The sequence below is a fragment of the Lacerta agilis genome, chromosome 18 (genome assembly GCF_009819535.1).
Source record: "Lacerta agilis isolate rLacAgi1 chromosome 18, rLacAgi1.pri, whole genome shotgun sequence".
NCBI classification, from domain to species: domain Eukaryota; kingdom Metazoa; phylum Chordata; class Lepidosauria; order Squamata; family Lacertidae; genus Lacerta; species Lacerta agilis.
Genome location: NC_046329.1, coordinates 1347608 through 1362290, shown reverse-complemented (window position 1 = coordinate 1362290; position 14683 = coordinate 1347608). Strand labels below are relative to the sequence as shown.

Genomic DNA, 14683 nt, shown 5'->3' with positions numbered 1-14683 from the left:
GTCAGCGTGTTTTTACATGAGTAGAATGTGTCCTTTTATTTAAGATGCATCTCTGGGTTATTTGTGGGCCATAGGAATTTGTTCACTTTTTTTCCAGGGCCCCCCACAAGGTCTTGAAGGAGAAATCTGGACCCATAAATTTATTTCTCTTGCCTGATGCCGGACGTTAGCACTGAAGAGGCAGCGGTGGTCTAGTGGGTAGAGTGTCAGACTAGTAATGTCACTGCCTCTCAGCCTAGCCTGCCTGACTGGGTTGTTGTGGCGAGAGAACGACATATGCCGCTTTGAGCTGCTAGGAGGAAAAGTATGCTATAAATGCACAAAAGAAATAATGGTAAATGAATAAGGTGAAAACAATGAGCAGGATTGCTCTGAGCAGGGTTAGCTGGGAACAACCCAAAGTAAGATTCTAGGCCTCATGGTTTTCAAGCATAATGGGCATGGTTATCTTAGAGGTCCATTAACTTCAATGGGGCTTGCTCCGGGGAGAACGCATTGCTTGACCAAGAAACTGTGTTGCAAAATTCAGAGAGGTCCAGATTTCAAAGGACGGCTGTGTTTCTGTTTCCCAAAGTGCTGGCTGCGTATATCTCACCCTCTGCCCCCTTTACACGGGCCGTACTCACCCCGAAGCTCTTTCGAATAGCAGTAGACATCATAGGCCTCCGCAGCATCCCGCTCCCCATAGCTCCGGACTCCCGGGAGAGTGTTGCGATCCCCGTAGCAGCCGGGCCTCGAGAGGGTGATGGGGTACCTGTGCCAGGAAGGAGCAGGGGGAGCATTGGATGGGAGGGAAGACGGAGGGGGAGCAGAATCCTTTGCCAAAGGAAAAGAGCTGGTTGGATGGAGCTCCAGCAGCTGGAATGCCTTTGAAGGGAGGGTGGAAGAACAGAGCAAGGGGGAAACCCGGGGAAAAGCAGGGGGTGGGGGGGAGGGAAATGGGGGGTGGGAGGCATGACAGGGAGCCCACCTTGGTATCAGCATGTATCAAAATTACTCAGCAAAGGGTCCCTATTTGTTTCCCCCTCTTGGAAGCCACAAAAGAAAGGCACACTCTCCAATGTTTCTCCGATGAAAACAGGGGCATCCTATTTTCCTGTTCAGGGGAGTTTTTAATGTGTGGTGTTGTGTTGTGGTTTTGCTTCTTCCTTTTTGCGGGGAGCTGCTCAGAGCGGCTGGGGCAACCCAGTCAGGTGAGTGGCATAATATGTTGCAGGCTTCCAACATACCGGTGAAACTCAAAAAATTAGAATATCATGGAAAAGTCCATTTATGCAAGCAATTGTTTTCATTAGCTTCTGGAGTTTAATATATGAGATAGACTCATGACATGCAAAGCGAGAGATGTCAAGCCTTTGCTTGTTATAATTGTGATGGTTATGGCATACAGCTGATGAAAACCCCAAAGTTGAAATTGTGAATTTGGGGTTCTCATCAGCTGTACACCATAATCATCACAATTATAACAAATAAAGGCTTGGCATATCTCGCTTTGCATGTCATGAGTCCATCTCATATATTAGTTTCACCTTTTGAGTTGAATTACTGAAAGAAATGAACCTTTAAATGATATTCCAATTTTTCGAGTTTCACCTGTATATAAAAACATAATAAAACATTAACTGTTAAACAAATTCCCTATACAGGGCTGCCATCAGATGTCTTCTAAAGGTTGTGATTTACATATCTCCTTGGCTGGGGAGTCGCATAACTCCAGACCCTCCAACATTTCTCGGGTGAAAATAGGGACATCCTAAGGAAAAGCGGGACATTCCGGGATCAAATCAGAAACTGAAACGGCTTCTTTAAATCCAGGATAGTCCATTGAGGGTCTGGAAAGGTTGCATCTTAGAACCAGAGCTTTATTAGACTGTTTCTCACTTTATTAGACTGCTGTAAGAAAATGAGAAAAGCACCTGCTGGATCAGTGGCCCACCTAGTCCAGCTTGCTGCTCTCACAGGGGCCCACCAGGGGTCCCAATGGGAACGCCATAAACAGGATGTGAGAACAGCAGTAAGACTCCCCTCTTGGCGTTTCCAGGAACAGGGATTCAAAGATAGACTGCCTCTGATGCTGGAGGTGATGTAGCTCCCTCGTTTATTTTTATTTTTAATTTATCAATCCATTTATTTAATGGACCTATTTATTAAATGGATCTATCGCTTGGGGGTTTTCTCTCATGTAAAAATAACAACCTCAAAGCGGTTTACAAAAAGAATGAAGCAACCAGGAAAAACCGAAACCCTCAAAAAACTAAAGCAGCATCAACAGTCAAGATATCTGGGCAGACTTGCCTAACCAAAAATGTTTTAAGCAAATATTCGCCTGCCTGATATCAAGAGCCAGCGAGTTCCAAAGTGCAGAAGCCACCCACAGGTAGCTACTGACAACCTAGGAATTTTTATATTCCTTCTCCCTTTTAAAGCTGTCCTAAATGGGGGGACAAATTGACGTATTAACTGGGGGAGGTATTGAGACAGAAAATCAGGTTTGCTCCTTATAAATCAGAGAACGGTGGCAGATGCCTTCTCCATGTATGTACCTGACGGTGCGGTCAGAGAGCCACCCTGCATCGCAGTTGTCATAGCCATCCTCGAAGGCCACTTGGAGGTGGTCAGGGGAGGCGATGACCGCCGAGTTCTCCTCGCATGCCTTCTGGGCCTCTGGGAAGGTCAGCGCATAGCGGTTGCTGGCAGCTCGGTAGTGGAAAACCACACCTGGGCAAGCAAGGAAATGGGCACAAGAGGGTGTAAAATTCCTAGGCACCTATCTTGAGGACCTTCGTGGCCAGCAGTAAATCACACTGTTCAAGTTGGAGTTAACTCTTTATTAGCAAAAACACAATCTGCACAGACTTGGCTGAACATCAGGCCTAATCAGCACAGCCGCTCATCCCCGGTAGGTCTTGCTCCCATGAAGCAGTTGCCGAGACTGAAGGTCCGTGCCTCCCCACAGCCGTCTAAATCCTCTCCCCTCCAGCACTTTCCCCAAGCAATCAGAGACTATGCCTGCATGCAGTCAACCTCTCCTCCTCTCTTTTCATGCCTCTCCTCATTCAGAGGGAGGAGGAGAGCTTGTTGCAGCAGGAGGGGGAGACACCCGTGACTCTTCACCAGCCTCTTCTCTCTCTCCTCCAGGCCTCCCTCCTCTTCTCCCGCTTCAGCTTCTGCCTCTGATTCTGGATTTCCCTCTGCCACAGACTCTCCCCACTCGCTAAGCCCTGTTACCTCTTCAGTTCCTGACACCTCCTCCTCCCAGGCTTCTCCTTCTTCTCCCTCTGACCACTCATCGCTGTCCCACCACCCCTCCCTGGGCTCTGAGCCTTCTTCCCTTGGGGGTTCCCCAGCTGGTTCCTCCCACCATGATTCTGCATCCAACCAGTCCATGACATCAGACCCCCCTTGAGGAGCTGTGGAGGTGCCACTACTGAAAAGGCCCTGCTCGCTGAAGAGACCAGCCTCGTTTCAAACAGGCAAGACCAGGACCAAAACTCCCTCTGAAGAATCCGCTGCTACTGGAAAAAGTTAAATCTTTCAGCAGAGAATATTCATTTGAACAATGTACCTGTTTTATGGAAATTAACAATGGGACAGTGGAAATGGATTCTATGCGCCCTAATGGTGGCCAAGAGACTGAAACTGAAGAATTGGAAAAATAAAGATATGATACCGCTTAATCAATGGACTGACAATATGACAACACTTGCAACTTATGAATGGACTGCTTACAGACGTAGACTTTGTTCGGACAAATATGACAACATCTGGAATGAGCTTTTACAGAATGTAGTAGGGTATTAACATCTAACATAGGTATTAGGATAATAACACCATATCAATTTATATAAAAATCTATGGGAGTTTATTACTTTGCATTCTTGTTTCTCTCTTTTTCTTATAGACCTATTTGTTCTCCCCCCTCACTTTCCCCCCTTTGTATCACTTTATTTCCTTATAATTGAAATCCTTTCAATACAAGTATTATTATTATTATTATTTTAAGAATGCACTGCCACTGCAGATGCTTCTCACCTGTGACTTCCAGGGGCACCAGGTCCTGCTCGTCGTGGATCCCTGCTACCACCTCACAACGGTAGAGCCCGGCGTCGCTGGCTCGGGCGGCTGAGAGCAGCAGGGTGGCATTGTGGCGCCGGGAGGGGTAGCCGGGCAGAGAGACCCTCCCCTCATAGCCTTTGGAAACCTTCACCACGTCGTCCTTGGCCACCAGGATGGGGACATCCTCCGGCTGCCCCGAGGCTGACTGGACCTTGCTCCACTTGATCCGAGGGGGGTCAGGCGGTGCGTTGGGCCCCAGGGAGGTGGGCAGCTGCAGGAGGAAGAGGCAGGGCAGGGCGATGGGCTCCGCCAGGCCAACCCGGAGGGGCTGGTGGTGGACTTTGTTGATGTGGATCACCTTCGCATTGTCTTGGGAGCCTGCACAGAAAAGATGGGTTTGTTTCGTGGCATTCCTGTGCCGCCTTTTTCTCTGGGGAGCTCAAGGTGGCATGCGTCATTCTCTCTCCCGCTCCCAGCAATAACCCTGCAAGGAAAGTGAGGCTGGGAGAGGCAGCGACTGGTCCCCAAAGTCACCCAGCAAGCTGGGATTCAAACCCTGCTCTCTCCCAGCTCTTGGTCCTCATCTAGTCCCTGCAACAGCCCTGCGAGGTAGGTTGGGCTGGGAGAGGTAGGTCACCCTAACCCCAAGCTTCATGGCACAGTGGGGATTCAAACCCTGGTCTCCCAGTTCCTAGTCCAATGCTCTAACAATTACACCCTGCTGGCTCCAGCTAAGTCATGCTTGGAACAGGTCAGCTAAAATCAATAGGTTTTTGGACTCCCTTTTGAAAACCAATTTGGAAATTACAAAATAACTCAAAATTTAAATAAATATAGAAAGGTAGGAAACTTCTCATTACAAGTCTTCAGACAACCCTGTCTGTAATGGCTTACAATTTTGTAATGAGTGTAATTAGAATTGGGAAATGTACAAATGCAATGATATAAAGATTAGTTTGGAAAGCCATGAGGTAGGAGGGAAGGAAGTTGATAGGCTCTAAAGAGCCGGGGACGTAAAGTGGATTGTAATGATGTGAACGTATATTATTAAATGGAAATAAATAAAAATTATATATAAAAAAGAAAAGAAAAAGAAAACCAATTTGGTATTTTGTAACGAAAAGATATTTTCACCTGCATGGTACTTTGATGTATTTGCTGCCTGCATTGAAATGTAAGTAAAGTTTTTTTGCTTTTCGTTACTAAAACATGTGATGCATTCTTAGCAACAGGGACAGAGAAGGGGAGGTGAGCAGACCACAAATAGAGGGGTAAAAAGGCACAATTGCCTAATTCCTTGCTTCCAACAAGCTGCAAAAGCACACAAGTGTTTTTACTGTGCTAAAAGGGCTTCATAGCCTGTTTCGCTCATTTGGTTAGAGCATGTTCATAGAATCATAGAGTTGGAAGAGACCACAAGGGTCATCCAGTCCAACCCCCTGCCAAGCAGGAATGATGTCAAGGTTGCAGGTTCAATCCCTGTATGGGACAGCTGCATATTTCTGCATTGCAGAGGGTTGGACCAGATTATCCCCAGGGTCCCTTTCCAGCTCAACAGTTCTATTATTCTACTCTCATATTTCTCCCACCCAGGTGGGACAGGAAGTTTAAATTTTAATTTGCAGATTTAATCCTCAATCCATCCCCATCAATCTGGAGGGAGACTGGCTTTCACACTCCCAAGAAAAGGCATTCCCCACACTGCCTGGAGGACAGTGGGCCAGAGAAGGCTGCCTTAACTGGTCACAGAAGGGAATTTTTCACAGCAATGAAAAGCACCGCTCTGTGGACTTTGCTACCGGTGAAATTAATCATCTCCGTGGCTGCGACGGACACCCTTGCTCATTCTGAGCATTGATTTTCTGCTGCAGCCAGCTGGACCCAATTATAGGATGAGGGGGAGGGTAGCCAGGAAGGGGGGAGGGAGTTAAAAAAGAGGGAGGAGGAGAAACAAAAGGAAATTGAATGGAGAGTCCTGATGCCAAGATGAACCAGAGAGCTTGGCTCCCTGGGACCATCCAGGTTCTGCTGCCCTTTTTACAAGCAATAAGGGCAGCTCAGTACCCTGTTTTTCAAAGCCCAGGCTAGGAAGCTGAGTTACTGAAACTGCACTCCAGGGATTCTCACATGCATCCTGACACTCGGCTGCTAGGTGCCCCATGAAGGAAAGGGAAGGCTGTGCCATGCAATGGTTAGCACGGCTCCAGATCTCCCGCAAATTTCCTCCATGGCAATTAAGGATGTGTCATTCTGCAATGTGGTTAATTGATCTTAACTTTTTGATGGTTTTATTGTGTGGGGTTTTTATTGCTGTAAACAGCTTTTGTGTGTGTGTGTGTGTGAGAGAGAGAGAGAGATAGAGAGAGAGAGAGAGCGGTATACAAACACTTTTATAAACAAAAACATAGTAAGTGGTTTGGCCTTCCATGAGAATGCAAGAAGACCTCTGCTGGATCAGGCCTAAGGGGGCCCATCTAATCCAGCATCCTATCATAGAAACATAGAATTGTGCAGTCGGAAGGGACCCCCGAGGGTCATCTAGTCCAGCCCCCTGCAATGCGGGAATCACAGCAACACAGCAAGGCAGGTTAGGCTGAAAAAGACCCATGTGGTTTTTGGCAAGCCAGACCATTTCTTACCCTCCCAGTGTCCCAATTTTCCAGGGACAGTCCTGGAATTACAGAAGCCACCCCGGTTTCTGATTTGATCCCGGAATGTCCCGGCTTCCCTTTTCCTCCATGTCTCAAAGTGGTTTGTGTGAAGGTGCAGAAACAGAATCCTGTTTATACAGAAAATGAAATCCCTGTGCCAAATGAAGGGAACGGTGAAGCTGGCGTACGAAGCCCTTCCTATATTTTTGGGAAGAAAATGTCACCAATCCACGTTAAATTCTTTAATTGCAATGTTTCCGCAGCCACTCATTTCTTAGGAAACGTGGAGTGTTGATTCCTTTATTGCAAATGAAGCCTTGCCCTGTCTACTCAGAAGTACGGCCCATTGTATTCAGCAGAGCTTACTCCCAGGTAGCTTGGTCAAGACTGGGCTGCCTTGCACTGCGATCCTAAGCATTTTCACTCAGAACTAAGTCCCACTGACTTTAATAGAATTTTCTGTCTAGCATGTTCCTGATCATTCTCAGTTTATTATTATTCTTCACACACTGCTTTTTCCCCTGAAAGGGACTCAAGGCAGCTCAAATCCTATATCCTATTTCCTTCCATTTATCTGTGGAAGGTGCTGTACACAATCCCTTCCTTTGCACATTTTCCCTTCACAACAAACCTGTGAGGCAGGTTCAGCGGAGAGCTTGGAGTTGGCTCAAGGTGACCAATGTTGATGTGCCCACGAGGTCTACAGGAGAAGGTTCCTGATGTAGAATAAGGTGTTCCTATTTTCATCGGAGAAATGTTGGAGGGCATTGCCCTTAGTTCATCTGGCTCACTGTCGTGTCTGCCTTCCCCTGAGATGCTGTGAGCTTGTCCCCTTCCTCAAGTCCTCGCTGCTCAAAGAGGCATCACAACATAACCCTATTGTCCAGGGGTAGGCAACCTAAGGCCCGGGGGCTGGATGCGGCCCAATCGCCTTCTCAATCCGACCCACGGACATTCCAGGAATCAGCGTGTTTTTACATGAGTAGAATGTGTGCTTTTATTTAAAATGCATCTCTGGGCCAGGGCCTTTTCAGCGATGGCTCCGACCTGGTGGAATGCTCTGTCCCACAAGACTAGGGCCCTGCAGGACTTGATCTCCTTCCACGGGGCCTGTGAGACAGAGATATTCCGCCTGGCCTTCAGTATAAATCAGCCTGATCCTCCATTCCCTTTTCCCTTTCCTTTTTCTATGGAACCCAACATTTAAACATTTCCCTGGTCTCCTTGCTGGCCCTAGCAGGACCAACCTGACCAGTTAGCCCTGGCGATCGCTTGATGTTTACTGAACTGGGTTTCCCCCCCCCCAAAAAATGACCCTGTTTTTTTGAATTTTATTGACATGGATGCTACATTTATGTTGTATGTTATGCTGTTTTTAAGCTGTTTTTAAAGCCGCTTTTAATCAATGTTTTATATTTGCTGTCAGCCGCCCTGAGCATGGTTTTTAAATCAGGAAAGGCGGGGTATAAATAAAATATTATTATTATTATTATTACATGAGTAGAATGTGTGCTTTTATTTAAAATGCACAAAATTATTATTATTATTATTAGAGTAGAATGTGTGCTTTTATTTAAAATGCATCTCTGGGTTATTTGTGGGGCATAGGAATTTGTTCATTTCCCCCCCCCCCTTCAAAATATAGTCCGGCCCCCCCCACAGGGTCTGACTGACGGTGGACCGCCCCACTGAAAAAGATTGCTGACCCCTGCTGTTGCCTTTAGGGTGGGGAGGATAAATGTCAAGCCAGGAAGTCAGAATTTTGGCCCAGATATTGGATCTGTGCAGACACAGAATGGCAGGGGGGGGGTGGTGAAACACCCTGCCTGACACGACTTGGCAGAGGATTTGAAATTCTTTTTTTTCCTATTCTCCTGTGCATCATTCCTTATTCATGCTTGTCTTCCAGTTACCATTAATACTTAATTACCCGTACATTATTTGATGCTCGTGGCTGGCAGGTCGTTTGCCGCTTGTTTGTTTACAGTGGGGTTTGGGGGGGGGGACAGAAAACAGATCCCAGATTCTTGCCTGCAACTACAAGCTTATCCCAAACCCAACCATGCTGCGGCTTCTGCTCCCAAGCAGGATCTTGTCTCTAAGATCTCTCCCTAGGAGGAAAAGCTGCAGCAGCATTTGGAACTTTTTGGCTTAGGCTTGTAAGAGTCGACTTGATAGAAATTTATAAAATTGTGCAAGGCGTAAAAGAAGGGGACAGAGGAAACTGGAACTCATAACACTAGAACCAGACCATCCCAGTGTCCCTATTTTTACTGGAGAAATGTTGGAGGGTCTGGAGTTATGCGACCCCCAAGGCAAGGAGATAAGTAACTAGACAACCTGAAGGCAGCCCTGCAGAGGGAAGTTTTTTAATGGTTAATGTTTTATTGTGTTTTTATATACAATATGTTGGGAGCCACCCAGAGTGTCTGGGGCAACCCAGTCAGATGAGCAGGGTGTAATAAAATTATTGTTGTATCGAATAGGATGTCCGTATTAAAAATAATAATTATTATTATAATTATATAAAATATTCCTATCATGGATGTTTTAGCTGAGATTCCTGCATTGCAGGGGGTTGGACTAGATGACTCTCGGGTCCCTTCCAACTCTACGATTCTACTATTGTATGATTCTGTTTTCATCATAGAAATGTCGGAGGGTTTATAAGATCTCTCCTAGGAGGAAAGGCTTCTGCAGTGTTTGGGACTTTTTAGCTGAAAGTAAAGGTGAGTAAAGGGCAATAGGATAGAAATTTATAAAATTCTGCATAGCAGCCATAGAGGAAACTAGAACTCCTAACCCTAGAACTCATGGACATCCAATGAAGGCGAACGTTGGAAGATTCAGGACAGAGGAGAGAAAGCAGAGTTACATTGTGCACGGCAGGGAGAGAGCGGGTGGAGAAAAGTCCTTCTCCCTCTCTCCTAAGAGTGGAACGTTGGGAGAGTCAGGATGGATAAAGAAAGAACTTCTTCATACGGCACAACTATGGAACTCCCTGCTGCAGGAGGCGGCGAGGGCCACCACCAACTGGGATGGCTTTAAAAAAGGAGGGGATTAACTCAGTTAGCAGGGGGCTATTGGCGGCTCTGCTCTGCCTCCACAGTTGGGGCAGCTGTGCTTCTGAATCCCAGTTGCTGCAAACCATGGGACGGGAGTGGGCTCCTGTGCCTGGCTCCTGTTTGTGGGCTTCCCTTGGGGGCACCTTCTTGGCCACTGCGAGAACAGGAGGCTGGACTAGATGGACCATTGCCCTGATCCAGCAGCCAGGGCCTTGTGGAGCCTCCAAGTCCAGGGGCAGTCTATCTCATTTCCCAGGTTCTTAAGGGTATTTGGCCTGATTTGGCTGCCACTCCTTATTTTCTTGTCTGTAAGACAAGAAGGAGCAAGATGCATGTATTGTAGCCCACCAACAGTGTTCAGTGTAGGTGCCCACAGGAAGCAATGCCTGAAGCAAGCAGCTTCCCTTTCTTCTTCTTTTTGGCCACAGATCCCAGATTTGGAGGGAGGGGGAAACCTCCCTACTTGTTGCTAGAAGTGCCCCCCCCCCCGCTGCAGGTGGCATTCGGAAATAGGCTGCTCCTGGAAATGGAAGTTCCATTTAGCTGCCCTGATTAACTCAATAGGTGACAAACAGAGTCAGACTCTTACAAGAACAGTTCTTGATGGTGTAAAATGAATGCCACATCTAATAAATACATTTTTTAGGGCAGTGGGGGAAGAGAAAGAGAAATGAAATTGTCCAATTTTATTTTATTTTCATTTTTAAAAAAAATACTGCTTAATTTCCTGTTCCTCACCACATCTGATGGCAAGCAGAACTTACCCACAACAGAGAAAGGCAGGAGCAGATATCCAAGCAGGACCCAACTGCCAGCACCATCCATTAAATGGACCATCCTTAATCTGGAATAACAACAACAACAACAACAAATCTTATTGATCACCATCATTTTACTAGATTTACAGCCCACCTTCCCTCCCAGGAGCTCAAGGTATAAATGATAGGCAGGGTATAAATGATAAATATTATTATTATTATTATTATTATTATTATTATTATTATTATTATTATTACATTGTTCTCCTGTTCCCTGTTTTAAGAAGAACAAGAAGAGTTTGGATTTGATATCCCGCTTTATCATTACCCGAAGGAGTCTCAAAGCGGCTCACATTCTCCTTTCCCTTCCTCCCCCACAACAAACACTCTGTGAGGTGAGTGGGGCTGAGAGACTTCAGAGAAGTAGGACTAGCCCAAGGTCACCCAGCAGCTGCGTGTGGAGGAGCGGGGAATCGAACCTGGTTCACCAGATTACAAGTCTACTGCTCTTAACCACTACACCACACTGGCTTATTCTCGCAGGCTGAGAGACTGTGGCTGAACCTGCATTGACTGGGGAGCTCTTCGATACAAGTGAATGTGGTCGCTCTCCCCAACCCCTTTGAGTCCATCCTCATGCCAACCCCACGAGGTAGGCCAGACAGAGAGACAGTGATACGCCCCCCCCCCCAAGTTCCACATGGTGAGTTGGGGTTTTAAAAATTGGTCTCCCAGGTCCTGATCTAACTACTATGCCACACTCCCCCCTTGGTATGTCACTATGCCTGTTAGCACACAGGGAAGTAGAGTCAGTGGAGGCCTAAGCTCAGCCTCTGCCTGCCTGCCATCCTACCCAAAACCACTCTATGGGGTGACCCTCGCTGCCATCTTCCCCCTCTTCTGCCTCCGTTTACCCTACGCAGAACTCAGCAGGTATCTATCTCAGATCCACCTACACCTGCGTTGCTTTCTGAGGGTCCCCCCTCTCTCTAGATATATCTCACACTCTATATAGCTGCCCAAGATCTATCTATCTAGAGCGGTGTATAATTTAATAAATAATCATGATAATGATAACAACAACCATGCATTGCAGAGGGTTGGACTAGATGACCCTCAGGGTCTCCTCCAACTCTACAATTCTATTCTATCTGTCTATTTCCCTCCCTATCTCTCCATCAATCTACTTATTTATCTAATATCTCTCTCTCAATGTCTCTCTCTCTCTACCTAATCTACCAGCTAGCTAGCTAGTAACAGAGCTGATCACAGGAGCCAACTCCTAGAGGCTGAGATCCCTTCACACACACAGACCCCCAATGAAATATTTTAGGGGGCCTGGCCATTCAAGTGGTATGTGTGCGCACCACATCATGTGATCGGTTGTGTGGAGCAGGGCTCCTTACCTGCTCCTCAGCCCCCAATATTCTATTTAAGTTGGCACCCCTGGAGCTGACTCTGGGGGTTACAATCCTGAGCTATGGTTCTGAACGAAGGCAAGCAACCTTTTCTCCCCCAAAAGGTTTTGATCCACCTTCCTTCCTTAAAAAAAGAAAAGAAAAAAAAAGGTCTCTAGAATGATCATTCTGACTCCATCAGCATCCGACAGCGTTTTTCCTTTCTGGAGAGGAATTGCGAAGAGGGGGAGAGAGAGAGGGAGAGAGAGAGAGAGATATGCGCGGTCTATTGAGGAGAGGAGGGGGCCCTTTCATGTCAAGGCAAGTTTTCCTCTCCAGCTGCAGGTCCCCCCCCCCCAATCAAAGCGCCCTCCGCCGCGACTCCTCCTCGAATCAGCCGCCTCACCTCCTGCGAGTTCAAAGCGCAACGAGGCGGTGGCGCTTGGCAAACGGGGCGCGTCTCCGAGCCCGCCCCCCCCCACGCCAAGAATTTCCTTTGAGGGCTTCTCGAAAGGAGACAGATCCCTCCCTGGGGGAATGCGAGGCGCTTGTTGTGGGTTACAGGAGGCCACGGATTGCGTGTGCGTGTGAACGCTTCTCACTGGAGCTCTGCATGCCACTAGCTGGGAATCGAATACATATTTTAAGACATTTTCTTTTATATCGTCAACTCCCCATCACATTTTCCGTGATGTTTTTATTATCCACCCCCCTTTGCTACTCCCTGCATTCCCTCTTTTTTAATATAGTCATAAGACAAAAACCTTTAATTCTTTCTGTTGCTCATAGTTCAGAACATGGGAATTGCAAGGTTGCTGCACTGCCCGGGTCCTGCTGTGGGGGGGACTTCCCTTTGGGGGTTTGTGGCTGGCTGGAGACGGACCCAGTTACAGAATTTTTAATAACAGGCTGGGATATGATGCACCCCCTTTGGCCTGGCCCAGCTGAAGGGCTCTCCTTAGTTTCTTGTGGTTCCTAAGTGGAACCAGGAGCCTGGGAGGAAGGTTAAGGAAGGGAGTGTCCTCCATAGTCCAGCCCGGAGACTGAGGTCCAGCTCCGAGGGCCTGGCGGTGGTTCCCTCCCTGCCAGGCGTGAGGCTACAGGGAACCAGGCAGAGGGCCTTCTCTGTGGTGGCACCTCCCCTGTGGAACACCCTCCCGTCAGATGTCAAAGCAATAAAGAACTTATCTGACTTTTAGAAGACATCTGAAGGCAGCCCCGTACAGGGATTTTTTTTTAATGTTTGGTGTTTTATTGTGTTTTTATATATGCTGGAAGCCACCCAGAGTGGTTGGGGCCACCCAGCCAGATGGGTGGGGTACAAATAATAAAATTATTATTAATTATTATTATTATTATTAAGGAAGGAGCGAGTCAGCCAGCGTGGTTAGTGTGTCAGACAGTGATCTGCAAGAGACTTGGATTCAAATCCTGAACTGAGTTTTGAAACTCACTGGGTGACCCGGAGGACCTGTCACAATCTCTCAGCCTGACCTACCTTGCATGAAGAAGAAGAAGAAGAAGAGTTTGGATTTGATATCCCGCTTTTCACTACCTGAAGGAGTCTCAAAGCGGCTCACATTCTCCTTTCCCTTCCTCCCCCACAACAAACACTCTGTGAGGTGAGTGGGGCTGAGAGACTTCAGAGAAGTGTGACTGGCCCAAGGTCACCCAGCAGCTGCATGTGGAGGAGCGGAGACGCGAACCCGGTTCCCCAGATTACGAGTCTACCGCTCTTAACCACTACACCACACTAGCAAGGTTGTTGTGGGGCTTCAGGGAGGAGGTGGAGAGAGAAGCATCTCTAGGAGCTCCTTGGAGAAAAAGGTGGGAGATAAAGGAAGGCCATAAAAGAGTCGGGGGGGGGGGGGAGAGAGACATCCTTAAGCAGCGCCTTCCTCTTCGGGCCCCATCAATGCTAATTATTTGTGATGGAAAAGCGGAGCCTGTCTCCCTTGTCTCCAAGAAAGTCAGAATTTGCATTTCAATGGGGATTGGGAGGGAGCATCCAGGCACTCTGAGTGATAATGGAGCCCTTCCGCATGTGGTTTTCCCCTGGGGAGGGGAGGGGTGGGATGGTTGGTGGTGAAATTCATTTATTCCCTGCTCTCCCTGGAAGCGGCTTCCGAATCAAAGCCACGTCCCTCTCAGAGCCTGGAGATTCAACAAGGAATCAATAATAGCAATCAACAGCAATTAAAAAAACAAAGGCTCGGCTATAGATCAGTGGCAGGACCAGAAATAGCACCCCCCCCCCCCCCGCTTTCTATGTGTGCCGCTTGAAGATACGGAGGTTGAGGCTGCAGACAACCCAAACGTTGAAGGAACATTTAAAAGATGCACATTTCCCTCCCCTCCAAAGAACTGTAGCCTATCCCCTCGCCAAGCTACAATTCCCAGCACCCTTAACAAACGACAGTTCACAGGATTCTTATTTTTGGGGGGGGGAGGGAGGGAGCGGGACACACCTATTTATTTCATAAAATGTATAAATAAACCTCAAAGCAGTTTACAACTTGAAAAAATCATCAATAAGAGAAATCAACAACAAAAATAATTTAAGTTACAGGTAGGTAGCCGTGTTGGTCTGCCATAGTCAAAACAAAATAAAAAATTTAAAAATTCCTTCCAGTAGCACCTTAGAGACCAACTACCTGGTAAGTTTGTGTGTGCATGAACACTTCTTCAGATAATTTAATGAGGCTGGGGTATTGTTTAGTGGGGGGGGGTTGTTGCTATTACTGATATTATCCTTA

General features: G+C 47.2%; 1 protein-coding gene across 1 annotated transcript in view; it reads right to left on the bottom strand.

Annotated features, from left to right (window-relative positions):
• The window catches only part of NCAN (neurocan), a 53715-nt gene that overhangs the window by 25542 nt on the left and 13490 nt on the right, over positions 1-14683 (bottom strand). Inside the window, exons 2-5 of the mRNA XM_033136863.1 lie at positions 10537-10616; positions 4033-4434; positions 2544-2718; positions 627-754 (exon numbers count right to left, since the gene is read on the bottom strand). Coding sequence (XP_032992754.1) covers positions 627-754; positions 2544-2718; positions 4033-4434; positions 10537-10609 — 778 coding nt within the window. The 5' untranslated portion in view covers positions 10610-10616. The remainder of the gene's footprint in view (positions 1-626; positions 755-2543; positions 2719-4032; positions 4435-10536; positions 10617-14683) is intronic.